The sequence below is a fragment of the Triplophysa rosa genome, linkage group LG8, assembly GCF_024868665.1.
Source record: "Triplophysa rosa linkage group LG8, Trosa_1v2, whole genome shotgun sequence".
Classification (NCBI taxonomy): Eukaryota; Metazoa; Chordata; class Actinopteri; order Cypriniformes; family Nemacheilidae; genus Triplophysa; species Triplophysa rosa.
Window position 1 is genome coordinate 22,406,047 of NC_079897.1, and position 24,911 is coordinate 22,430,957.

Here is a 24,911-nt window from a genome sequence, read left to right on the forward strand (position 1 = left end):
ATAACCCTAAACTGAAGAGAAGCACGTGTGCGTACTGCGAGACAGACCGCTAGTGGACTGTGTCCTCACTGCAGTGACTCCCAAGTGTAAATGTCTTTTGCAGCTACAAAATGAAATTACAAGACTGCTATTTGCCTCATTCATATTTTAATAGTTCAAGTCAAAAGAATCATGGATTCGTTTGATTGATTCTTTTGATTCCATTTAGATGAGGTGAAGCACATACAGTATGCATGAAAGTAAATGGCCTCACTGGTGTACTGCTGGTATTCTGTTGGCTGCTGCAGTCTTTAAATCCCCAAAGATGGAACGCCATAGAATATTCTCTTCCCGTTGCCATGGTAACCTTGTCCCACTATGGACCCTGCACTAAGACACAGTGACCAGACATGGCTGAGGAAAGCCTATTTTAAATGAACAAATGTTCCTCTATACACACTTTTTGGGATTTTGAGTTTTTCTCTGAAAGGCAAATGGATCTGAACTGGTGCTAGCAGGTTCCAGAAGTGACATAGAAAAGTGTATGACTCGCAAACTTGGACAATCATAAATCAAGCCCTATTATATACAGTAACTGCAGTATCATTAAACATAATCTACTGTTAAAACCATAGGGAAACAATGGGCTGTTATAGTCCTAAACTTAACTCAAACCTGATTGGCTGATGGAACCGACGAGGACGTTAAATCGTGAATTTAGGCCATGGTAAATAATCTGGCACAAATTCATATTATGATTTCATTGTTCTAAAGCGTGTTAGAAACCTTAAAATATTAATAATGATTTTAAATAATTCACAGAAATGTCTTCATCTAACTAGAAGTTAATGAAACAATTATGGATAAAAATTCTTCAATTTTTCTAAATCTGACTTCATTACTGCCCTGTTCAGAACAATCTTCTTGTTATTTTATTAACAGGTTTACTCAGCCACAAATCTTGGTGGACTTTTGCCTATTTACGTGAGGTCCACGTTTTTGAAAATATCACGTAAATTGGCCGAATAATGTTTTGCATTAAATCTAATAACCTTAGCATGTTTCTGTGAGATGTCACAAAAAAACGTTACTTAAATGTAATGTAACTTTTCTTTCTTCCGCAGAACACAAAAGAAGATATTTTTAAGAAAGTTGTCAACTGGCTGGTTTTGTGTCCATACAATAGAAGTGAATGGGGGCCAGTGCTGTTCGGTTACCAACTTTCATCAAAATATCTTCTTTTGTGTTGTGTGGAAGAAAGAAACTCATAAAGGTTTGAAATGACAAGAGGGTGAGTAAATGATGACAGAATATTCATTTTTGGGTGAACTATCACTTTAAGAGTGATAATTAACAATCACTCTTAAGTAACAATTTCTATGAAGTACAGTCGGGTGGTGTCAATATCCGATTTTTACTATACGTTATCGCGATAACTATTGAAATGTGTCATGAAAAATAAACAAATAATCCTGCCAATTAAATTCACCCGTAATTCATCCTTAATTTGTTATTTTGTATTTTCTTTTTTTATTATTTAATGAATCACACTTAACATATGAGTGTAGGGAGGCAGAGAGAGATTTTAAACAGGTGGTGCATGGTTTATTTACCATAATATCTGATTTGTAGTATTAACACAACATTGATAATCATTGTTTTTAATATCACGGTTATTGTCATATGTTGACAACCCTAGTATGTGAATAATACAAAAGGGTAAAAAAATTAGAAAAAACAATGAAGGCCCACCTCTAGCTCACCCATAAACCTAACATCACTGGGAAGAAAGTGGATCATGCTAAAATAAGTAAATGAGTCTGAGATACAAACTCATATGAATTAGCCACCTCATATTATAGTCAATATGGATATGGACAGTCCCGGGCAGTAGTACACTTGTGTCAGTGAAGAGCTATGTGCTATGGGTGGCATGTCCAGTATGCCAGACAGCCGTGACGCACCCCCGTTACAGTAAGGGCTGGTTCCATCCAGTTTCCTCTGGTGTACCAGGAGCCTTTACTCAGCACTTCTGACACTTTACATCGATACAGCAACACACCTGTCTCTGTCTGTCACACACTCATAAACTCTTCCTGACCATCTCACTAAACTGGCAGCCCTGCCTGCTCGCCCCACCCTACATCTGCCCCAACTCTAATTACCCAACAACAGCCCACACACGCACATGCACATTCTTTTACTCACTTTTAATTAACCCACATTGCATGACCCTCGTCCCAACAAGCACTCCAACACACACATAGCTAGACACAGGCTGGCATAAGTCAAAGGCACATGCCATCTAAACAACTGCAGGACTCCCGTACATTACCAGCTGTCACAGGACATCTGCTCTGTCACCTGATGCCGGGGATTTTGGGTTTGAGTAATACACGTTCCTAAGCCAACATCACGATTACATGAATGCCCATCATGGTCCAGACTGGTTTATTCTGGTTAGTGGTGGCTTTGCTGGAAAACCAGTTTGCCATGCCGGAGACCAACTAGATAGAAAGACAGACAGACAGACAGACAGACAGATGAAATGAACAGGTATCAGTTTGGAGTCCACATTTGTGGTGAGTAATGGCCTCTGTGCCAAGTTGTTGGGGTCCTATCTCATACCCAAGGTGCGGTTTTAACTCCTAATACCTGTAAACACTGTTCGTCCCTGTCCTCATTCCCATTAAAGCTCAGGTTTGGGGGGATTGTGGATCACGGAAATGAAAGAGTGATCTGATGAAACCAGAGCTGAGAGATTGAGTGTTCCTATCACAGGTTTTTAGAGCTGTCTGCACTGCGGTGGTCCCTGTAGAGGGGGTCCTGAAAAACACCAGGTGCCAGGGTTTTGTAGATTGAACTAATTTCGAACCGGCATTAGACTTTCTAAGGTTTTCTCATTTTGCAGCCAATTAGCTAGAAACTCTAGTGAGCTAAAAATGGAACACTCTGGATGTGTAGTAGTGAACGTGAATTGTGAACGTCTGAGAAAGATGAGCTTTAGGAAGAGGTGGATCTGGAGAACAGTTCCCTTCCTGCTGTGCATGTGTAATGATGGAAGAAAGCCAAAGAACACAGGGAAGACATAAAGCAGAAGATACTGCTCTGAGACTCCCTTTCCGTAGCTGAGGACGTCGCAGACTAGATTGCCAGTGAAAGAGGAAAAGGGTCCAGACAGAATTTGATCATTTTGAGGGAGCAGTTCACACCTTCTCTTTTAGACATTGTTCATGCGTTTGAAGCACCACCAAACCCAACACAAAGAGAGTTCTGTAAAACGGCGAGATATGGTCACCGTGAGTTTCCCAGACAAGGCAAGCCTTTGTTGGTCCTGGACATTTTATTCTGTCAAAGACAGGTAGCTCTTCTGTTAGCTCACCCTTAAAATCAGGTTGGTAAGTATTTTAAGTATAACAAAATACAACAAAGGCACGCACATCAACTTTTAAATGGGTGCTCGACCAAGACCAATCATATCAGAAAAACGTATGAAAAGTCAGCACACCAAAAAAAAATTTTTTTTTAAGTCTATCACAAAATGTGTAATGTTTCGAGCACACATGCTCTAGACCCGTGTGCTCAAAATGTAACACATATTATATATATTTTTGGAGCTTTGGTGTGCCGACTTTTCATACGCTTTTCTTAAAGGGTTCATATGGCGAGAATATGTGTTTTTCTGTGTCTTTGGTGTGTTATAAGTAGCCCATGCATGTATTAGACACGTAAAATTGCTAAATTAAAGTGTCGGAACAAAAGACGCATTCTATCTAAAAGCGAACGCTCACCCAGACCTGCCTGAAACGCCTCGTGTAACCACACCCCCACAAATCTACGTCAGTTCGTGGTATGGTTGACTAAGACCGCCCAAATGTATACGCAAGTAAGGTGGGCGTACCTGTCAGCACAATTGCTGTGGAACCTGATGTTCCAAATATGGTAAGAGGCGTTACATTTCCGTCACACGCTTGCAGTATTTGACCAATCACTACGCACTGGTTAACTGGCCAATCATAACACACCTCGCTTTTCAGAGCGATGAGCTTTGTAAAAAATCTGCGCGTTTCAGAGAGGCGGGACAAAGAGACGATACAAACATGCACGGTGTGTGGAAAATACAGCGTTTTTGAACCTTAAATCATGTATGCACATTACATTACATCTAAAACAAACGATAATATTTATATTATATTTTAGCCCTGTCATTTGATATGACCCCTTTAAGTATCTTAAGTATGCAAAAAATAAGTAACTGTTGTAAACTTTGAGTACACAACTAGTTAGACATGTGTATATAAAATAGTATTCCAAACTATGCGATATAAGCTAAAGGCTTTTATACAGTAAGGTGTAAAATCACAAGGTCACGCACATATTAAATCTTCCCAATTATTGTTGTCTCACCGAAGCTTCATTTTCTGAACTTTTTGGCTCTCACCCGCCCACCTGGTTACGCTGACAAAGCACTTGAGATCTTTTTTAATGGTTTATGCTAACATTCAATTAGTCCTGTAACCGGTGCACCTCCCCGCAGTTAATAATAATAATAATAATTCAGTTAAGCACTCGGAACCTTCCACAGGTTCCTTTTCTCAATTAAATGATTTGTCTCAAAACTCAGGGTCACCACAGTCGGATGATTTCCCTTTCTTTGTGACTGCCGCCTTTTCCGTCTTCTTTCATACGATTTTTCTCTGATGAAATGCAGTACATTTATTTCAAAGGCTGTGTCACACACTTGTGTTCTGCGGACTCGCATTTGAATCCATAAACAGACGTTATCCAGAGCTTTGATGGCAAGGAAGAAGCGTTTGGACTGTTGATTGCAATAAACACAAGTCTCGTGCATCAGTGACATTTAGGCTTGAAACGTTTGGATGAGATGCAGCGTTTATTCTTTTATCACCCTCTCGTGTTTGCTGTGAAGAAATTCATCAGAGATCACCACAGGCCTGTCAAAACATGCTTCAACACGTGGACGTTTGGCTGTGGGTTGACGCAAAGAAAAAAGAGCTATAGAGAACAGAAGAACAATTTCTAAGCAACCACAAAAAAAGTCATTTAAAAGCCTCTAGTTTGCAAATATCATGCACAGCGCTGAAAATACTGTTTTAATGGTAAAAAAAAAAAAAAGATAAATGTAAATGCAACACATTAGCGTGGTGAATGTTCCCTATTTTTTCCTGTTTTCATTTTAGCGTTCCGCTTTGGACATCTCCTACCTCATTAATTCAAACACCCGTCTCAACTGAACAATAACGATCGATAAGATCATTAATCTTTGAAATATATGATCACATATCTGTGGGCTGCCCACGGTTTCTTCCATTTGCATCCATATTAGTAGCAATGCGAATGAATCAGTCAAATTTTTCATTACTGTAATATTTCTGCCGGAGACTGCAGCGGTAGGCCTACTTCGCAGTGTTCGTTTTGTAATAAAAATCAAAAGGGCTTGCGAAAGAGATTTAGCAAGAATTGGAAGGTAAGTGATTTTTTAATATTTCTCTCTAGACGTTGATTAATTTGGGTTAATGTTGTTGTTGTTGCTGATGTAGGCTAAAGTTACAGTGGATGAGAACAATAACTGCTACAGCTAACATTAAATGATTGTAGTTACCTTTCTCACAAAGTTGAATTCCTAGGTAAGTGCTATCTTGCATAATTAATTAAACTCCGATTAATTCAACTTAATTTTGACGTTAGTCGTGATCCGTTAGCCACAAGTGTGCTGCACTATTTACTGACAAATATAGTCTCTTTACATCAAATATGTGATACATCTGAGTTTTCATTTAATTTTCATTCGACAATGAGTCTGTTACAATAAATTGGAACGATACAGAGCGCCATCTACACATTTACAAAACAACGGAGAGAAAGGCAGCGAAGAAGAGTGGTACTCTGCTGCCACCCAGTGGTCAGAAGATAGATTACGCGCTTGTGGAATTGATCTATTTATCCATGCGTTTCACTGCTGTTTACCGTCCATCATATATGCATCTTATCTATGTCTAAATATGATGAAGGTGGTAAAATGTTTACATGTAGACATACGTTAAGAACCATTTCAGACATATTTATGTACTATATTTTATGTGTTCTCTGCTTCTTAGTTACAATGACCTCAGAAGAAGATTTTGTATTTTTGAGCACCGGTGGGATGCACTACAACAGAAAATGGGTAGGTGGCGCTATTTACATTAAAATCGACAAGAAAAACAGGGTTTCAATGGGATCATAAGAAAAGGGCTTTAAAATATTTAAAATAATGTTTGACAGAAAATAATATTAAACAATAGATTGTTTTAGTTTAATGTAAGATGTTTTATTCTGAAAATTAACATTACAGTATATTTGAATTAAATGTAAATCTATTTAGTGGAAGATTCTGTTTATTCTGTATAATAATTATACGTATTAATTAATGCAAGCTATGAAGAGTTTGGTTCCAAAATCAGATAACTCCGTTTTTAAACATTTTCAAAAATCATGTTTTTAATTATGTTATCGTGTTTTTAGTGTTTCATTGTGTAATTTAGCTGTATTTTTTTTAGTTATTGTGGCTTTAAATCAAAACAAACCAACTGCAGTTTGATTCATTTATATTCATTTGGAATGCACAATAAAAAAACATGATTTTAGTTATCATATATTTCTTATTCATATATACCTTCCAAATTCAATTCATTTTCATTTTGATAAATCATCTCTCCACACTATATATACATACAAATAATAATAAGTAGTCAGAGATCCTCATGTCATCATCTAAACATATTTTAGAAGTTTAACAGATGCAATAGTTAATTTTGTGCAAAAATACTGCAGCAAAAAAGCAGTGATTTCCAAGCATCTATAGTATATGTGACATTTTTTTAATATGTGCTGGAGTTATTGCATTGTGAAATATTGCTGTACACAGCAATAGTAGTCTTATGTAACACTGTCGACAGTGAGTCCTATGTTTATATACAGTATAGATGTATTATATACATGGGTGGTTGACAGACTCATTTGCAAATTTGTCCTATGGTGTGACAGCAAAATTTAGAAAAGAAACTAACGATGAAGATAAATCTCATGCTATTTTGTATTATAAATATGAAAAATATAAAACAATGTAATATGAACAGTTTGTTATGTATGATTTATTCGTCAACTACCCACGTGTGTGTCCCTGTCTGTGCAAACCCAGCTAAATTCATGTTTTTCTACATAAAAAGCAACTTATCTTTAATAACGTTTAAAAAAAGCTATTTTAGAAATTGAAGTCAGTGTTTGGGAACTCAACTGTTTTTTGTGCAAAATAATACAACGTAGTGTCAATAAAAAACCTTAATTTGAGTATTTATCATATTATACATATAACATCTATCATTCACAGTAATAAACACATACTGCCTTAAACACACATTATATATACATATCATCAGTCACTTGTATGTGCGTATATTCAGATTCTTGGTAACTAGCTTTTTCTAATATTTTATTAATATATTAGACAAAAGAAATACATTGATGAAGTGATGATGTTTCACGTTTAAATATATATTTTATTTTGTTGGATTGAAGCCGTGTTGTCTAATAATGTGTGTTTTCTACGATATGAATGTTTTCTGATGATTCTATAGAGAATGAAAAATTAATTAATTAATTAATGACTTTAGATTGTAATGAGAATCATCTTAAATTATTTGAAGTGGTGGTTTACACACACTTCTTTTTGCTCATTAATTTGCTCGTGTGAAGAAGAACAAATTATGCTAAATTCAGTTTAATTATTTGAAATGTTTCATTGAAATCCATTTTTAATCGAATTGATGGGGAGGACGTTACTGCGCTGTTCCTTACAGTCAGTCAAACATTAAATCTGTCAGTTAGCTGCTCCATAAATAATGTCATATTTTGCATGTTCACATGTTTTATTCCCACGTATTTATTAATGTTAGAGCAGACTGTATTTTTAAAACGTGTTGTCGACAGCCCTAAAATGTATGTACTACATGTATATACTGTGCCTTCTCAGACATATCAAATGACAACATTATGGCTAGAAGCTTGACAAATCCCAGTTTAAGCTGACTGGCCAGCATTCATTAGCGGCTTATGGACACATCAAAGCTCGCTGTATTGGAGACCATATCATAAAACATGTAAAACCAGCAAAGTTCAAATCGGTGACTATTTTTAGCTAGTGTTTTTATCACACATCAGTGGGTCTGTATTAAACCCTCCGCCTTCACAGAAACACAGGTTTACACTGCGCTTTGGCTGGATCACACTTGTCTCTCACCAGCCCAGCTTTACTGAACGCACTTGGAGGGATTGCTATGGCAACTGGTTGCTATGGGTGATGTGACACCACTACATGCTCATCTTGGTGAGGGAAAGAGGGAGTTGGACCACAGAGGAGAGGAATGGAAGCAGAGAGCAGCAGATTTGATTTTGATTGCTGAGCAAAATCGGCGAGCCGGGTTGAAAAGTTGTGAAAACCATCTGTGTCTGGGGTGGAAGCTGTCCGTCTCTCTGGTTATTTGGGGTCTCCATCACCACCCACTGATGAATCCTCTTCACTAACAACAGGTGAGAAACTAATGCTTTCATTATTCTTACCTCACTGTATGTTCACAATGTCTCTGTTGGAACTGTCACAGCTGTCAGAATGCAATCTGGGCGTTTTAATATAGGAAACAATCTAATATACAGACTGCCACGTGAAAATTGCATAAATAAAACGGGGAAAAAAATGGAGACGTGTTAGTGCATGTTGTTTTTAGGAATCAAAAACCTCGAGTACCCAACGCCTGTGTGGTTGATTTTCAAGCAACGCATTGTATTCGTGCGATTGCAGGTTATTTGAGAGAAATCTTCGCATCAGTGGCTCACACAACACCCTTGTTAGATTTAGGGAAATTGAAGCAGATATCACAGGGAGTGCCAGGGCTGATCGTGAGTGCTTGCATCAAAGAAGTGAGCCATTGAAGGGTCACCGGCTGCCACAGAAACAGAATAGGTTTTAAGAATGAATCAGCCACATCCGATCAGAGTCGTGTTTTGGAATGAAAATGGATTTAGCTGCTGTATTAGTTCTATATGATCGGAGAGATGTGTACTCAAGGCTACTTGTTGTCCTCGGCGACAACATTTCTTTAATGTGCATCAGTGTGCTGGAGTTATTGCATTGTGAAATATTGCTGTACACAGTAATAGTAGTCTTATGTAACACTGTCGATAGCAGTGAATTTGAGGCCTATGTTTATATACAGTATAGATGTATTATATACATGGGTGGTTGACAGACTCATTTGCAAATTTGTCCTATGGTGTGACAGCAAATTTTAGAAAAGAAACTAACGATGAAGATAAATCTCATGCTATTTTGTCTTATAAATATGAATAATATAAAACAATGTAATATGAACAGTTTGTTATGTATGATTTATTCGTCAACTACCCACGTGTGTGACCCTGTCTGTGCAAACCCAGCTAAATCCATGTTTTCCTACATAAAAAACAACGGTAACACTTTACAATGAAGTGCTATTAGTTAACATTAGTAAATGCATTAGCTAACAATGAACAATTTCGTTTTTCAGCATTTATTAATCCTTGTTAATGTTAGTTCATGGTGCATTAACTAATGTTAACAGTGACAACGTTTGATTTTAATAATGTATTTATAAATGCTGAAATTAACATGTAGTAATATTAATAAATGCTGTGGAAGTATTGTTCATTGTTGGTTCATGTTAGCTAATGCATTAAATAATTGTTAACAAATAGCACCTTATTGTAAAGTGTTGCCAAAACAACTTATCTTTAATAACGTTTAAAAAAAGCTGTTTTAGAAATTGAAGTCAGTGTCTGGGAACTCAACTGTTTTTGTGCAAAATAATACAACGTAGTGTCAATAAAAAACCTTAATTTGAGTATTTATCATATTATACATATAACACAATATTATACATAAACATGTACTGCCTTAAACACACATTATATATACATATCATCAGTCACTTGTGCGTATATTCAGATTCTTGGTAACTAGCTTTTTCTAATACTTTATTAATATATAAGACAAAAGAAATACATTGATGAAGTGATGATGTTTCACTTTCTTTTGTTGGATTGTGTATTGTTGAAGCCGTGTTGTCTAATAATCCTGAGTAAAATGTGTGTTTCTAGAATGGCTCTAAACAGGAACCTGTTGATTACAAACGTGGTGAAAACGGCCTTGTGCCCCTGACCCGTGCCGGAACGCTGGAGAGGATGGCCGAACATCTTCACAGCAGCACGCTGTCTGCGTCTGGGGCCACCCAGCCCATCCCTTTCCTCACGCTGGAACAGAAGGCTGCCTTCGTCTTCGTGCTTCTGCTCTTCATCTTTCTGGGGCTGCTGATCGTGCGCTGCTTCCGCATCCTCCTGGATCCCTACAGCAGCATGCCGAGTTCCACGTGGACAGACTATATGGAAAAAGACACGTTTGACTACCGCATCGCCTGATGGTTACCTCACACGCCACCTCAGAGCTGACTGTACCCCTCAAGTGTTGTTGTGCAGTGATGGTGGTTTCGTGTACTCGGCGGTCTTTAAAAACTGCACTTAAACATACATAAGTCATGTTGTTACAGGGTTTTTTAATGGCAGGTTCTGCGCTTGCAGATTTCACCACAATCCACTGATGTCACGTTCAGCATAGCTGAATAGTACTAGCGATGACTCATTTGTGTTTTAAACCAGCCAAATAGCTTTATTATTGTAATTAAAATTCTTTTCTACGTCCGAGGAGCAACCAATTAAGAATTGCGAAATTATGAAGAAATTAGGTTAATCCACTTTTGAACGAATCGTTCCACACTTATCATACGAAGCATGCAGCATTGGTTCCGGGATTATTAAACCCCCCGAGCTCATCGGATGGAGACTTTCGCCTTATAAATCTGTGTGTTTACAGAATAGCAAGATAAACTGGCCTTGCTGTTGTTCAGCTAAATGTCAATCAATGTACTGACCTACCAGCCTCTTTGGGCAATCTGAATGTTATGATTTGACAAGCTCTTTGTCTCCCCGCCTCTCTCTACAGTGTTCTTAATGGAATGAGTCTGATGTTCTCCAGTATTTGCCAATGGACTGTTCTTTCAGATGTTCGCCGTCCTGGCTTTCAGCACAGTCTGGTTTTCCTGTGATTCGCATAAAACGTACATGTTCAATAGAAACGAAGCTGAAATAAACAGGTGCAATATATGTCTAGCGTACAGAGGAGGTCGATATCGCCGTTTAGGTGCAACTTAGTTCATGCTTTAAAGTCAGTACTGCTGGGGCAGTGGTGTTTATCTGGGGCTTGTTCTTTACCCAGGACACTGATCTCCTGTTTTCACAATGCACATTGTGTCTTAGCTGAGTGCTGTGTCCTGTATATTTGAGCCTTTAAATGCAAAGAGATGCTGTTGACTTTATTCAAAGAGAAATGTGCCATGTAGTTTACAAGTGGCTTTTTGCTTTTTAATGTGCTTTTATATTTGTTTCGGAATAAAAAGATATGTTTACATCTCACCCTGTGGAGTGTCTTAATAAATAGCACTACAAAACAAAATGTGGGGGGAAATGTGATTAAAAGGATTTTGTATGTGAGAAAGAATGCATTGTGACAAGTACTCGGTTATTTATTGATTCCGATCACTTTTTCTTCATATCTACAGCTTTAATTCAATTAAAAGCCCTGATCAGATGGCAGGGGACACTCATCCCTTCACTCCGACACTTCTCGGTCCAAAAGCACCTCCTCCTGCTGAGAAAGACATCAAATCCTTCCTCCAGCACAGCATGAAAACAACTTTAACCCCTTCATTAGCATTATGCTAACAGCAGGCACACACGCCAGTAGCAGCTTTCGCATTGGCATGAAGCTGGAAAACATCTCAAAGTCATCTGTTTTCATCTTCTCCTGCCACCGTGTACAGATGTGCTTTCACTCAACCTCAGGACAGCGGCGATGGTTCCATTTTATAGTGCCACGTCTCAGAGGGGTCCTTTGGGCGCGAGAACAGCATGCTGGGAAGCAAAATGAATTAGGTGTGTTGTAGAGGGAAAGGTAATGAGACATGTAATGTAGGCAAGGCCAGAGCTACTTCATCAAACTATGTGCTATTTAGGGTGGTGAGTTTCATAATGTACCCATCGCAATGCTGCCAGGGTGCAGAATCATCATTTATATTTACATTTGTTTTCTTGACGCATGCCAAATGACTACCAAAGTGACTCATGCCACCATGCATTTAATCGTTGCTTCAGCTTGTAGTTGTAAATAAGCAAACTGGATGCAGATGAGAAGAAACAATTCTGGATACAAAGCTAGAATATGTACACAAAACATGGTTTCATTCTGGTAGATTTAATGCGAGTAATGTTACAGTGTAGAAACATCAAACCACAATCCCCTTTTCCTTTTGATTCTAGATGGACTTTGAAGGATGTAGGGGAGACTGGGGCAAGTTGTCACACTGAATATATTTTTTTAGAGTAGGTCTAACAATGGATTTTAGTTTTACACATAACACAGATGACACGTACAGTCTATATTTTGTTTCTTTTTTATTTGATCGCGTATCTGTTCAAATAATATTTTCTGGATAAAAAGCACATTCACTAATTTCAAGGGTTCAAAAAGTTTATTGGAATCTCCAGTTACTTTGAATCTTGACAGTTATACATTGTCAATAATTCAGTGTCATATTGTGAAATGTACGCTTGTCGAGCTTTTTCTTTTCTTTTCTTAAAGTGATACTTCACCCAGTAAATGAGTAAATGATGACAGAATTTTCATTTGTGGGTGAAGTATCACTTTAATAATTCTTGAGGGGTCCCTGATGTCATGTAATTTAATGTAGTGTGTATGTGGTTGGCTTAAAGACTCCATTGACGCAACGACAGTGCGCGAGTCAGTGACTTCCCCTTTAAAAGCCTGTCCCTTTAAGAAACTTCACCTGGACACACCTGAACTTCCACAACGGGAGTTTCACTTCAAAAAAAGGAAGAAAAACATTTCAGAAAATATAACATCGTGTGCCGAAATCGGGGTGAGCACAATAAACAAAAACATTTTTAACCGTGACTTTGTAAATGTTCCGTTGTCAGTGTGTTTACAACGCGTCGTCTTGTTTTGACGTATCTAATAGCTATGGATTCACGTCGCCCTGCTAAATCTCTTTTACTTTATAAAGTTTCTATGGGTAAAGTTCAGATCAAATGTGCCGTGTTGAGTTGTAGCAGAGTGTTATGCTGTCATCTATTGTTGTTCTTATAAACTCGGCCTGTTTGTGATCATGTGTCGTCATGTTGTTTTGGGGCCTAGTGGCTGCGTCACACATTTCCGAATGTATGTATTTTTATGATAAATAATCTAGTTCTTAATGTTTAATATTAAAGAGTTATTTACATTTTGATGCGACGTGCTAAATGTACACAGTCTTTATTACAATTATGGAGATTTATTTACAGATAATACAGTATATAGCTCAGTTTTTGTCTTGACATGTACCATGATTTATTGTTCTAGAAACTGTGGTTTCTTAAATGGCACAGTTTTCTCGTTGGTGCAGTGGTTCGAATAATACTACATTTTCTTTACATTTATGCTGATCTATTGTGAAAAATGAACTAATGTAGTATATGCATTGCATACGATATGCTTATTTAAGTAAATGTAACTTCATTTTCTTGCTCTGTTGTTTTCTTTCGAGACTCATAAAATTTATACAGTTTAAAAAATATGAAATGTTGATTCTCTTACATTGTTGCTTTTTGTAGTTTCTCAACATTGCTCATTTTCATAATTCTGTCTTCAGGCCCTGGGAAGATGAAAAAGGGCCTTCCTGCAAAAGTTGCAGTGCCCCAGACCCCTGAATGGGTTGCAGATGTGGACAATCTAACAAAAACCATAAACGGCACAGAGGGTTCCAAAGCAATGATGAAATGTGCAGATATGGAACCCAGTACCCTACAGTGGCCCGAGAAGAAATCTAAACCACAAAGCACAGGCAAGGACGGAGAGACCACAAGCGTGAGATCCAATTGCGTATCGCTCCGAGGTGGAGTGAGCAGGACGGAAAGCGAAAGGGAGGAGTTTGGGATGGGAGAGAAGCAGAAGATGGGTGAGGGATGGATGGAGACGGACGGAAAAAGGGCTTCCGAGATGGAGCTGAGGAATGGAGTGAAAAGCATCTCTTACTCGGAGATCGAGGTGGAGGAGGAGAATGTTATGCCAGAGAAAGCAGCTGGAGTGTTTAATACCAGCGTCACCGTTCTGCGCACCACCAGCCAGCCGGAATATCCCCAGGATAGAGTTGACACCTGGAGAGATGGTGAAGAAGAGAAAAGCCAATTCCTGGGGACACACAGTATGCATGGAACACCTCTAGACGAGTATAACAGAGACTGGCCTATTGAGAGCGAACCATACTGCTGTAAGTAGATATTAAACCTAACACCTATACAGTTTTGAGTGATCTGAAATCAAACATTTTTTAAAGATAAAAATATGAATGGGCCGATATCTTGCTCTCTTCCAGGTATCTATGACGGGTCGAGTCGCGAAGCCCTTAAACTGGGTGCATCTATGTTCACTTCGGCTTTAATCTTCCCACTATTGGTGTGGGGTGGGTACGTCTTCCTCCCATTTGATGCCCCTCCACTCGACAGCGCACCCCTAAGGCTGGTCTACACATTGCGCTGCTCTGTTTTTGCAGTCATACCTATTGTGCTCGGTAAGCCGGAGGCGTTTTCTTGCATATTGCTGATTTGCTTCATAATATATACAAATGAAGAGTTTGGTTCCAAAATGAATGATAACTCTGGTTTTAAACATTTTCAAAAATCATGTTTTTTTATTCATGCGTTCCAATTAATATCAATCAAACTGCAGTTGGTTTGTTTTGATTTAAGACAAAATTACAGCAAAACACAATAAAAACATGATTTTTGAAATATGTAAAAAATGGAGTTATCTCATTTTGGAACCAAGCTCTTCAAATATACCTTTGTGTTCATTCAGTCCAATAAACTGCATCATAATGACACAACAGTATTAAGAAGTAATTTGAGACTGTCACTCATTTTCTCATTCTTAGGTGTGTTGGTACTAGGCGTGTCCCGTCTGTGGTATCGCTCATTGAAGCCGCGATTTGAGGGGGAGAGGGAAGTTAAACAGGTTGCCGTTCACCAGCGCTACGTGGAGGATTCCATCTCCCTCTTTCTTCTTTACTTTTTGCAGCTGGCTGTCATGGCTGCGTACCTGAATCAAGATCTGCTTAAACTGGTTCCTCTTCTCACCATCGTCTTTGCATTTGGCAGGTACATACTGAATCTCACGAAGGCCACAAGCACATGCATGTCTTTGGCTGCCTTGAGCTCGATTCACATTTTGCGTCTTTTGCGCGCACAAGTTTGTTATTTTAAATGTAGACGCGCGGCAGGCGCGTGCAAATAGGGAGCGACGCGGTCGCCATGCGCTTGCGGTGCGACGCTCCCGTTTTTCTAGGCGCGTCGGCGCTGCATCGAGATAAAAATAGTTCAACTTTAAAACCACCATTTATATCACAATTTGTATAGTATAACTGTGGTAACCAATGGTCTTATCTTCCTAATAAAACTAGTCTCTACAGTTTTACTTTAGTAACACCGCTATTTTTCATAAAGGCTGACGATAAACATCATGTGTTTTGTAAGAGCCACTCACTCTGATATCATTCTAGGCACACATTTTAAGGTCCTACTTTGGTTTACGGAGTGTCCAACAACAATTTTACGTACATACAAGGTGTAAAAACACTTTCATTTTCTAATAATAGGCAGTTATTATTACCTTACTTCTTGACTGACTTTCAAATGATTCGTTCGGCAATTCATCCGTCTAATCCCCTCCTTTCTGTCAGCCTACTCTGATCTGATTGGTCAGATGGTCTAGTCTGCTGTGATTGGTCTACCGCGTACAGTGTCACAACTGGAACGTAGACGTGCATTATACCGAGTGACGCAAATCTGACAAGGAACTGAAATTAGAATGACAGACGACTTTGCTATTCGTTCACTTTCGGCTTTACAACTTGGCAGACTGCTTACATTCACACACAGCAACATTACACACTGCATGAAATGTAATTTTAAGGACATTGTAATAGTGACTCTTTAATTCATTAAAAGAACACCTATTGTTGTTTTTTTGGTGGACAAACCAATAAATGTTGAAAATTGCGTTCATTTGTTTTGCACCACAGACTGCTTTACTGGATCACAGCAGTGTGCGACAGCAGCATACGGGGTGTTGGCTTCGGGTTCTCCTTTCTTCCGATGCTGGTCATGCTGGTGGCAAACCTCTACTTCATCTTCCTCTCAGATTCTGCAGGTTCTCTGTTTGCACTAGACGTCCCCGAAACACAAGTTCCTCCAGTCAAGCAGAGGTTTTGGGGCTAGAACAGCCACGTTGGACTCCTTGGCAACTGGACATCTCAAAGCTTAGAGCCAGCATATGTGCATTGGACTAGAACATTTCTGTTTGAAAATCTTTAATCTAACTGTGATTTTTTTTTCGCGTGTTCCTCTTCTATTCTTGACTACTGAAATGTATATAATGACTAGGTTAACTGCCAGAATGCCAGTCAAGCTGCCAAGGTGGGGCGAAGAATAGAGATGGGGGTGGAATAATGAGGGAGGGAGTGTGGAGCTCTTCTTGCAGGACAAACTTAGAAATAGAAGTAAAAACTTGAAACCCAAAGCTGCAGTAAATTAAGCTGAAGGACATTAAATGTACCTTAGTGGAGCCAAAAACAAATCCAGAGCAGATGCGGTGTAAGGTTTTTAATCACTCAGAAGAGCTCCAGATGGACGGGTTTCAAATTTTCGACTATTTTAAGATGCGAGAACGTCAATGAGAAGAAACGAATTTTTCAGATATTTATTCCACAAATGTGTATTTTTGTATGGCTAAGCTCTATGCATTGTTTGCTTGTTCAAGGCACCTGGAAGTATTGCGTTCTTTGCCTGCCCAAGCATGTCATTTTCCACAGGCGCTTCTTTGTCTCTCTCTCTTATTTAAGGGAAGTATGCTGTTTACAGTAAGCAAGGTTTAGAAATAAACGTTTAATATAAAACTATAAGCATTAGAAATCTCTAAGACCTTGTAAAATGATATTTTCATGGTAAAGCCATCTGTTATAATGTGTTCGAATATTTACAGAATTCTTTATGTTGTCATAAACATTGTTTAACCGGATGTATTCATGACATGGACTGTTTGGCATGTTTTTGCCCTTTATATAAAATACCAAAAAACAATCTCATCAGTGGTCGGTGTACGGAAACGAACCTGTTTAACTAGTTTCAATATTTTTTGTCGGCGGGTAAAAAGTACTTCCTGTTACCTGCTGTCATCTGATATGCTGTCAAACATATGTACGTAGACGACAGACCTTACGAGCACTTTGAACATCGTCAGTATAATAATTTTAACCACTACAAATAAAAAGCAGCATGACATCTCAAGGCAGAAGGAAACACGGCGCTTGTCTGTTCCGGATGAAGGAGAACTGCCCGTTTCGAAAACTGAGGAGAAACAAGTGCTGTGGTAAGGTCGATAACAACACGATTAAGCTGATGGTGATTTATAAACCTTAACTGTTTTACACGTGCTAACTAAACTTACAAAGCTCCGCTGCATCCATAATACTTGTTTGTTTGGTATGTATGACAATTTGATAAGTTTGTCGTCGTGATAAAGTGTTACAATGTTGACCTGCTGCTATCATTTTGATTGCTAACGTGTATGTTGATCTTAGTGCACACTGTCGGTCGGAAGTTGAAGTTGAAATTAATACGTAATACTAGACTTGTTTGACTTACATTGTCCAGACTCGATGAACTCAGTCGTGCTCGCTGGAGGACAATGGGGAACAACTCAGACGATGGCAGGTACCTCCGTGTCAAACGGGGTTATTAACGCAGCTGTCAGTGTTGAGACGTTTCCGAGACCCCCAAACTTGCAGTCGCCCTCCCACCCGCGGGAGGAACTCTCAGGTTTGCCTATTGAATATATATATGGACACTGAATACAAAATAAAACCGTTTACAAAAGGTCAGTTGTAATTAATGTGCCTATATAGACCATCGTTTTTCTGAACTGTTCTGCCTAACAAATGTGCAATATTCTTAAAGCAAAAGCCACTTGGTTTGATAATGGTTTAATTAAGACTCACATACTTGAATTTTATAAGCAGTTGTATAAGCATAGGATCATTATTGTATTCTGCCGTGGAAAAGTCGGTCAGCTATTACAATAAATGCATTAAATTAATGATTATTGCAGTTATTATTATTTGTTTTATTTAAACAGCCATGGACACAGATATGGGCCCCTCAACAGCTAGGCCAAGTTACATGGTGTCGGGTACAGCAGGACGTCCCAATTTCAGCCTCATCAACCAGCAGCAGCACAACAGCGACACCAGCATGGGTAAGAGAAGATGCTCATGGACCAAGACTGTAATAGTGATGGTTAATACTTTATAAATGATCACTTTAAATAGCCCACGAAGTCTCTGTCAATTAGTATTAAAGGGATAGTTTACTCCAACATGAAAATTGTTTCATCATTTACTTACAGTCAGTCTTTGTGCCACAGAAGAGAGTCAATGACAGAATTTTTATTTAGGGTTAACTATGCCTTTAAGACAGTTAAACTGAATACCTGTCGTTAGTTGTATAATAGTAATATTTCTACTGGGAGTTTACATAAAAAATCAAGTTTGTCAGGACGGCGGTCAACTGAAAGGTCACCTTAAGCACAAATAAAATGTCTTAATTTAGCTTTTTTTTCTGTCAGATCTGGACAGTGGAGTGGACCCCGAAACAGGAGAAAGAGCTCAGGGGTGATATAGTAAAGCACAAATCTGTGTCGAGTGATGTCATTAATTGTGCATGGTGGATTTTTCACAACACACTTCACCCTTGACTAATTTGGATGAATTTGTATGTGGCACTGCCAGTCACGGCATAGTGTTCGAAGTAACTGGAGGAAAGGGCAGTTGGTACGACTAAAACGGTTTTAAATGCCTGCTAGGTCAAGGTTTTAAATGAAACAAAACATAGATGTAAAATTGCATATATTTTTCGTGTGATTCAAAGGCATAGTTCATCCAAAAATGTAAATTCGGTCTTCATTTTCTCACCCTCAGGTTGTTCCAAACCTGTATACATTTATTTGTCCTGCTGAACGCAAAGATATTTGGAAGAATCTCAGTAATGTTCTTTATGGTCCTTTATGTTCAGCAAAACAAAGATTTTTTAAAAGTTTATAACAACTTGAGGGCGAGTAAATGAAGACAGAATTTACATTTTTGGGTAAACTATCCCTTCAAAGTTTTACCCACCATGCATACAGTTCCTTACCCATCACATTTCTTTTTTTAAAGCTCAATGACAAAACCTTTTGCAGGTGGTGATTTACAGTGAGAAAATGTAAATGTTTTTTTAACGCACTGTTGACCTCCACTCTTGTATATAATGTAAATGTGTTTGTTAGTGCTCTTAATTTTTGTTAATACAGAATACCTGCTTCTGTTATGTTGTTTTAACATTTTTGGCAAAATACCTGCATTAAATATTGATTTTTTTAGTGACGTGGTGTTTACGCTTCACGTTACTTAAGTGCCATTATTCTTAAAATTGACAGACTTTACAATGTGTTCTTTTAGGGAACAAAAGTGAAGTTACTTTTGTCTTTACAGACCATTACTCAATCTCAGCTGTACATTTAAATAAAATAAAATCACAAAGCATAAAAAGAGTCGGCACAACAAGATTAGATGTTAAGATTTTAAATTTATCACCGGTAGGAAATACAAAGTAACAATACCAGCAAAATGAAGCACAGAGATACTAGCACAAGCACATCCTAATCCAATTCAGGGTTGTTTAATTTGCCAGAGGGGGGAAAAAACTAAATGAGGTTAGAAGAGCTTCTGGCCTAATGATACACAAAGCAACAGTGCAAATGACTTTCTGAACACGTTGTTTGAGAACAGTGTTCTGCACACAAATGCTTGTGTATGTATGGTCTTCCTTTGCTTCATTTCGCTCATAATTTGCCAGCAAAGCTGGTGATCTTAAAACTGTCCTTCCTGCATGCTTCATTCCTTCATCCTTTTTGCTATATCTTGCTCCTTTACTCCTTGTCCTCCATCGGTGCACCACCTGTCTGGCCATCTCCCTTCCTCTTATGACCAGAAACAATGTCATCAATACGCAGTAACAGGATGGCCGTCTAAACAAGAGAGAAAGAAATAGACCATTACAGGCATATCGGATTGCATTTCCTTTTAAAAAAAAACACTGAATTGTACGGCCTGCTTTATGATGAGGCATTTATGGTCGTCATACACATCTCCTACCTCCACTGCCGTCTTATATGTTTGGGCTTTAACTGCCAGAGGTTCCCAGATCCCTAGTTGCTCCATATCAGCCAGAGTTCCTGTCTCTCCATTGACCCCCCATGAGGTGCTGCCCTCCTGGGTGTGCTTGGCCTGAAATAGCAGTACAGATGCTCTTAAACACTATAATCACATACTCGAGAGACAGGAAGTAGCAGACAAGTCAGGTGAACTAGCAGCAACATGCAATCCAACATTTTTAAATAGCCTCGGTAAAATAAAAATGGATCTCTTACCCTAAGAGATGTGAGCACCCGTATTGCTGAGGCTCCACAGTTCTGGATGAGTGTACGTGGGATAACCTCCAGCGCGTGAGCCACAGCCCGGTACGGCCACTGCTCTACACCGGTCAGCGCTCGTGAGCGTTCTGTGAGCCGGTGAGACACCACCATCTCCACCGCCCCACCACCTGGCAGCAGATGAGGGTCCAACAGGACATTGCGACATACCTGCATGGCATCCTGCAGATTCCGCTCCACTTCCTTAGAGAGCAGAGAGAGATCATCCGTCAAACTGAGACAAGTCAATTAACCTGAGCAAGATCCCCTGAAATCTGCCTAAAGCCACAGCAAATTCCGGCTGAGTTAATCAAACATTCAATAAAGAGTGTTGAAAGCTCCTCTTACTGAAGGTGGCTCTGACTACTGACACCTTTGGGAGACCTTTCATAATGATTAAAACAATTGCCCAATAAGCATTGCAAAGTCATGCGTCTTCTCTCACCGCTAAGATCTCTTTGCTGGCTCCTCTCAGCAGGATGGTACAGGCTTTGGGGTCTTTGCACTCGGTGACAAAGGTAAAATACTCATCGCCAATCTTTTTCACTTCAAACAGGCCAGCTCCTGTACCCACATCCTCTTCACGGAGCTCGTCTGTCCTGCTGGCAATACGTGCCCCACACGCTCTAAAAACAAACAGAATACAAATTGAATTGTCTTGTAATGAGCCACAAAGCACTCAAGAATACTTGGAAATACGACTGCGGATGTCTCTGCACCTTGCAATACGGTTGTTGTCTGTCTTTCTGACACGGCGGATTGCAGTGATGTTTGCTTTCATCAGATAGTGCTGAGCCAGATCTAAAGAGAGAGGACAAACCACAAATATGAAACTTCCATTGTGATATCACTACATTAGCACACGATTGTGGTAGGTGCTCATTTGTACCCGAGATGCCCTTCTCTGTGAAGATCAGGTCAGGTTTAAGACGGATGATGTCCTCGCAGATCTGCTGAATGTAATCTTCCTCCATCTGCAGGATGCGGGCAAAGTCTTCCTCACGAGTGATTTCAATATCAGTCTAAAGAGAAACATGTTGAGGGTTACAGTTTTAAAGCCTATACAAGCAGCATTCACAGATCGATTTTGGTTTGAGGCAACAGCTCACCTGACTCTCACCCTTCTTGTACTCCAAAGAGCAGTCCAGGAGAACAATTCTGGGGTCCTTGATGAGTCGACGCATACGGGAATGAGTTACATCCTTATTTACCATCACCCCCTTAAGCACGCAGGAGTCCTCGATGAAGCCACCAGGCACCTACACAGGCACACAAGTAATTGTATAAATCTTAGAACTGCCCTGTTTACAAAGCATTGGGATCAATGCAAATCAAAGTATTAACTAAACCTGGAATTCTCAAAAATACAATTTTATTTAACAACTAGTTGGCAGCCTCAAGGACCACATTTTTAATACGAAGTCATGTCAAGCAAAACAGCATACAACAACAAAAGACACAACTTCTCTAAAGTAAGAGAATAGAGAAAGTGTGAAATCTATACAGAAATGGCATTTCCAGTTGTGACCTACCTTTTCAACTTTGGCATACTTCTTAATGTCAATCTCCTTACGTCCATTCTCGTCCAGCTCAACAGTACGAACAGCATCAAGAGCGATGTTACAGGCTAGGGTGGACCAGCGGCTTAGAGCTTTGGTGTTGATGGCTGAGTTTATTATCAACAGCATCATATCCCGATTATTCACATCTACTGGAGTGCTGTGGGAACAGGAGATAAAAGAATCATATTAAATGTAATGTGTTCACCCTTATGAAAGGGACTCATCACACAAGTGCCCCAGTGAACTATTAAACACTGAATAAATATGTGCTTGTGTGAGATTACCTGATATCTTTGAGTATGTTCAGCATGTCGTCCAGAGCCTGTCTGTATGCACTGATCACCACAGTAGGATGCATCTGCTGTTCCAAAAACTGCTCTGCCACTGACAGCATCTCACCCGCTGTACAGTCACATACGCACATCACAACATGGTTGATCAGTGGAAGCTACACTATGTGCTCTTTTCAACGTCTCTACAAACATAGAAACTTTATTCCAAAACTTAGAGAACTGCCCTCAGAAGCAGAATTTTAAGTTTTCATAGATGTGCTCCCAACATGGAAAGATAAGCATCTTAATGTTTGGCTTAAACAGTTTTTTGGAGGCAGCAAAATGAAGGCAAATTCACGAATACCAATCCCAGAATGCATTGCAGTAAAACTCAAAGTGGGTGGATAAAAGGGGAAAAAAAATATTGATTCTCTGATGCATCACAATTATTTAATTTTTATATCAGAATTCTTACATCTCAAGATGAATCTTTCAGTGTTTGCTGCTTATTATTTGATGTGTAAATAAGCAGCACTAAACATTATCTGTAACTTACTAAAGACAAATTCAAAGAACCCCAATTCAGATCAATAAAATCAATATGTATTACATGTAAATGTATTTTGCATTTTGTATGGTTACACAGATTTGACAGTACTGACACAGAAAGGGCAAACATAACACTCACCCAGAATAATTACAGAAGTGGTCCCATCTCCAACTTCCTCATCCTGCGTACGACTAATTTCAATCATGGATTTGGCAGCTGGATGTTGGACCTGGATCTGAATGTGACAGAAAATGTTAATCATTTGTAAGATTTAAATAATCAACAAAATAAAGTCTGAATTTAAAATGTACCTCTCTCAGAATAGCATTGCCATCATTGGTCATAACGATTCCACCCATAGGATCCAGAAGCATCTGCAAAACATCAAAACTTTTCAACAAAAAAATTGTATAAAGGGCTACAAGCATTGCATTCAACACGGGTGATATCAATGTTTAATCGGTGCATAACATATACTACTTCACTTCACTAAAATGTTTCCCATGATCTCAAAAATCAGCTGATCTGAAGGTGTATGCAAGACTGTTTAACATTATTTTTGCCAAAATATTAATTTTTAAATTACAAAACAAATGTAATGTATAGTTTAGTTTAGACTAAATAATGAAGAAAAAGCAGCCAATAAGAGGCCAGGTAGTAGCTCCTTATTATGGGGGGGAAATAAAGCCTTGTCAGCCTAAACTTTTGAACGATAGAGTATATTTTATTTGACTTTAGAAGCATACCTTCATCATAGCTCTTGGTCCCAGACATGTTCTGATGATATCTGCTATGGTCTTGAAATGAAAGAGAAAGAACGTTAGTGGATTTCTTCCGACATCTGACACGCTTTCTCAAAAAGGTAACGGACCCACCTTAGCCGAATTGATGTTTCCTATCTGGACCTTCCGCCCAGACTCTCTCTTTATGTTCTGACCTGTTATGGGCAGAAACAGCACCAGTGTGCATCAAACCCTCTCAATGTGAACAATTATTTTATTCATCGGGACAAGATTATTAACATAATAAGAACATACAACAGAACACAGCATTTAAGCAAATGTCTAAACACGTGCTAATTTGAAGCATTAATATTAAGTATGTATCATTATCTTTATATGTAATTATTTGAGCAGGGTGCAGCTTTAGTCAGCACATCCTCAATCTATGCGCATGTAGCCTGCTGCTAACTAATTTACAATTTTACAACTGCCCGTTACACAAAAGCGGCTGCCGCAATGGGTGACTAAGAAATGAGCAGCGTTAGTTTTATTGTTGACTATGCAATTTCCAATCCAATTTTTAAAGTAAAATCACCAATAACGAGCAATACTAGCCATGAGGCTAATACAATGACTAATCTCAACAGTGACATGAGCTTGTCAGCCACGCGAGGCCCCCGTGCCACACCAGTTAGCCTAGCATTCCAGCATTGACGCTATAATTCCCTGCTTATTTTAACAGCTACAGATCCGGTAGCTTGTCATGAGAAAGGTAGAGTTGTGCATGCATAAATATGATGGTGAAATCGGAACTCACTAAGCACGAGAACCGGTCGACCCATCATCTTCGCGGCGTGGATTAGCTCACCGGCACCGGACAACGAGCACAACGGTAGAAGGAGAGGACGCACGAGGCGTTACTGGGTATTCAGTCACACAGCGGACCAATAAGAAAACGAGAAAGATTGACATACCCTGATCTCCACCAATCACAAATGGTAAGGACGCTCCTTAGAGGTGGGTCTAAAGTGGAGGCGAAGTGAAAAGTTCTCGAAAGAAGCCCAT

General features: G+C 39.0%; 3 protein-coding genes across 3 annotated transcripts; 2 read left to right on the forward strand and 1 right to left on the reverse strand.

The window, feature by feature from the left end:
• The first annotated feature begins 8,316 nt into the window (after nucleotides 1-8,316).
• LOC130557952 (cortexin-2) lies at nucleotides 8,317-11,517 on the forward strand. The gene is made up of 2 exons (XM_057340104.1): nucleotides 8,317-8,568; nucleotides 10,171-11,517. Exon 2 carries the CDS (start codon nucleotides 10,255-10,257, stop codon nucleotides 10,486-10,488), a length of 234 nt encoding a protein of 77 aa, XP_057196087.1. The 5' UTR covers nucleotides 8,317-8,568; nucleotides 10,171-10,254; the 3' UTR covers nucleotides 10,489-11,517.
• Nucleotides 11,518-12,936: 1,419 nt separating this feature from the next.
• On the forward strand, nucleotides 12,937-17,294 carry tmem79b (transmembrane protein 79b). Its single transcript, XM_057340103.1, has 5 exons — nucleotides 12,937-13,061; nucleotides 13,830-14,447; nucleotides 14,553-14,747; nucleotides 15,111-15,333; nucleotides 16,257-17,294. The coding sequence occupies exons 2-5, from the start codon at nucleotides 13,841-13,843 to the stop codon at nucleotides 16,450-16,452; spliced, it is 1,221 nt and encodes a 406-aa protein (XP_057196086.1). The 5' UTR covers nucleotides 12,937-13,061; nucleotides 13,830-13,840; the 3' UTR covers nucleotides 16,453-17,294.
• Nucleotides 17,295-19,834: 2,540 nt separating this feature from the next.
• Nucleotides 19,835-24,756, reverse strand: cct3 (chaperonin containing TCP1, subunit 3 (gamma)). Its single transcript, XM_057340102.1, has 14 exons — nucleotides 24,664-24,756; nucleotides 24,000-24,061; nucleotides 23,871-23,921; nucleotides 23,436-23,498; nucleotides 23,263-23,359; nucleotides 22,587-22,704; nucleotides 22,273-22,459; nucleotides 21,850-21,999; nucleotides 21,630-21,762; nucleotides 21,460-21,541; nucleotides 21,186-21,366; nucleotides 20,699-20,944; nucleotides 20,424-20,555; nucleotides 19,835-20,296 (listed from the first exon to the last, which is right to left on the reverse strand). Exons 1-14 carry the CDS (start codon nucleotides 24,689-24,691, stop codon nucleotides 20,198-20,200), a joined length of 1,629 nt encoding a protein of 542 aa, XP_057196085.1. The 5' UTR covers nucleotides 24,692-24,756; the 3' UTR covers nucleotides 19,835-20,197.
• Nucleotides 24,757-24,911: the final 155 nt, after the last annotated feature.

Coding starts and splice junctions, on each gene's coding strand:
- LOC130557952 (XM_057340104.1), top strand. CDS start 10,255: ATGGCCGAACATCTTCACAGCAGCACGCTGTCTGCGTCTGGGGCCACC.
- tmem79b (XM_057340103.1), top strand. CDS start 13,841: ATGAAAAAGGGCCTTCCTGCAAAAGTTGCAGTGCCCCAGACCCCTGAA. Junction 14,448..14,552: donor TGAGAGCGAACCATACTGCT/GTAAGTAGATAT, acceptor GCTCTCTTCCAG/GTATCTATGACGGGTCGAGT. Junction 14,748..15,110: donor AGTCATACCTATTGTGCTCG/GTAAGCCGGAGG, acceptor TCTCATTCTTAG/GTGTGTTGGTACTAGGCGTG.
- cct3 (XM_057340102.1), bottom strand. CDS start 24,691: ATGATGGGTCGACCGGTTCTCGTGCTTA. Junction 23,922..23,999: donor GAAACATCAATTCGGCTAAG/GTGGGTCCGTTA, acceptor TTTCATTTCAAG/ACCATAGCAGATATCATCAG. Junction 20,945..21,185: donor CCAGCAAAGAGATCTTAGCG/GTGAGAGAAGAC, acceptor CTGCTCTCTAAG/GAAGTGGAGCGGAATCTGCA.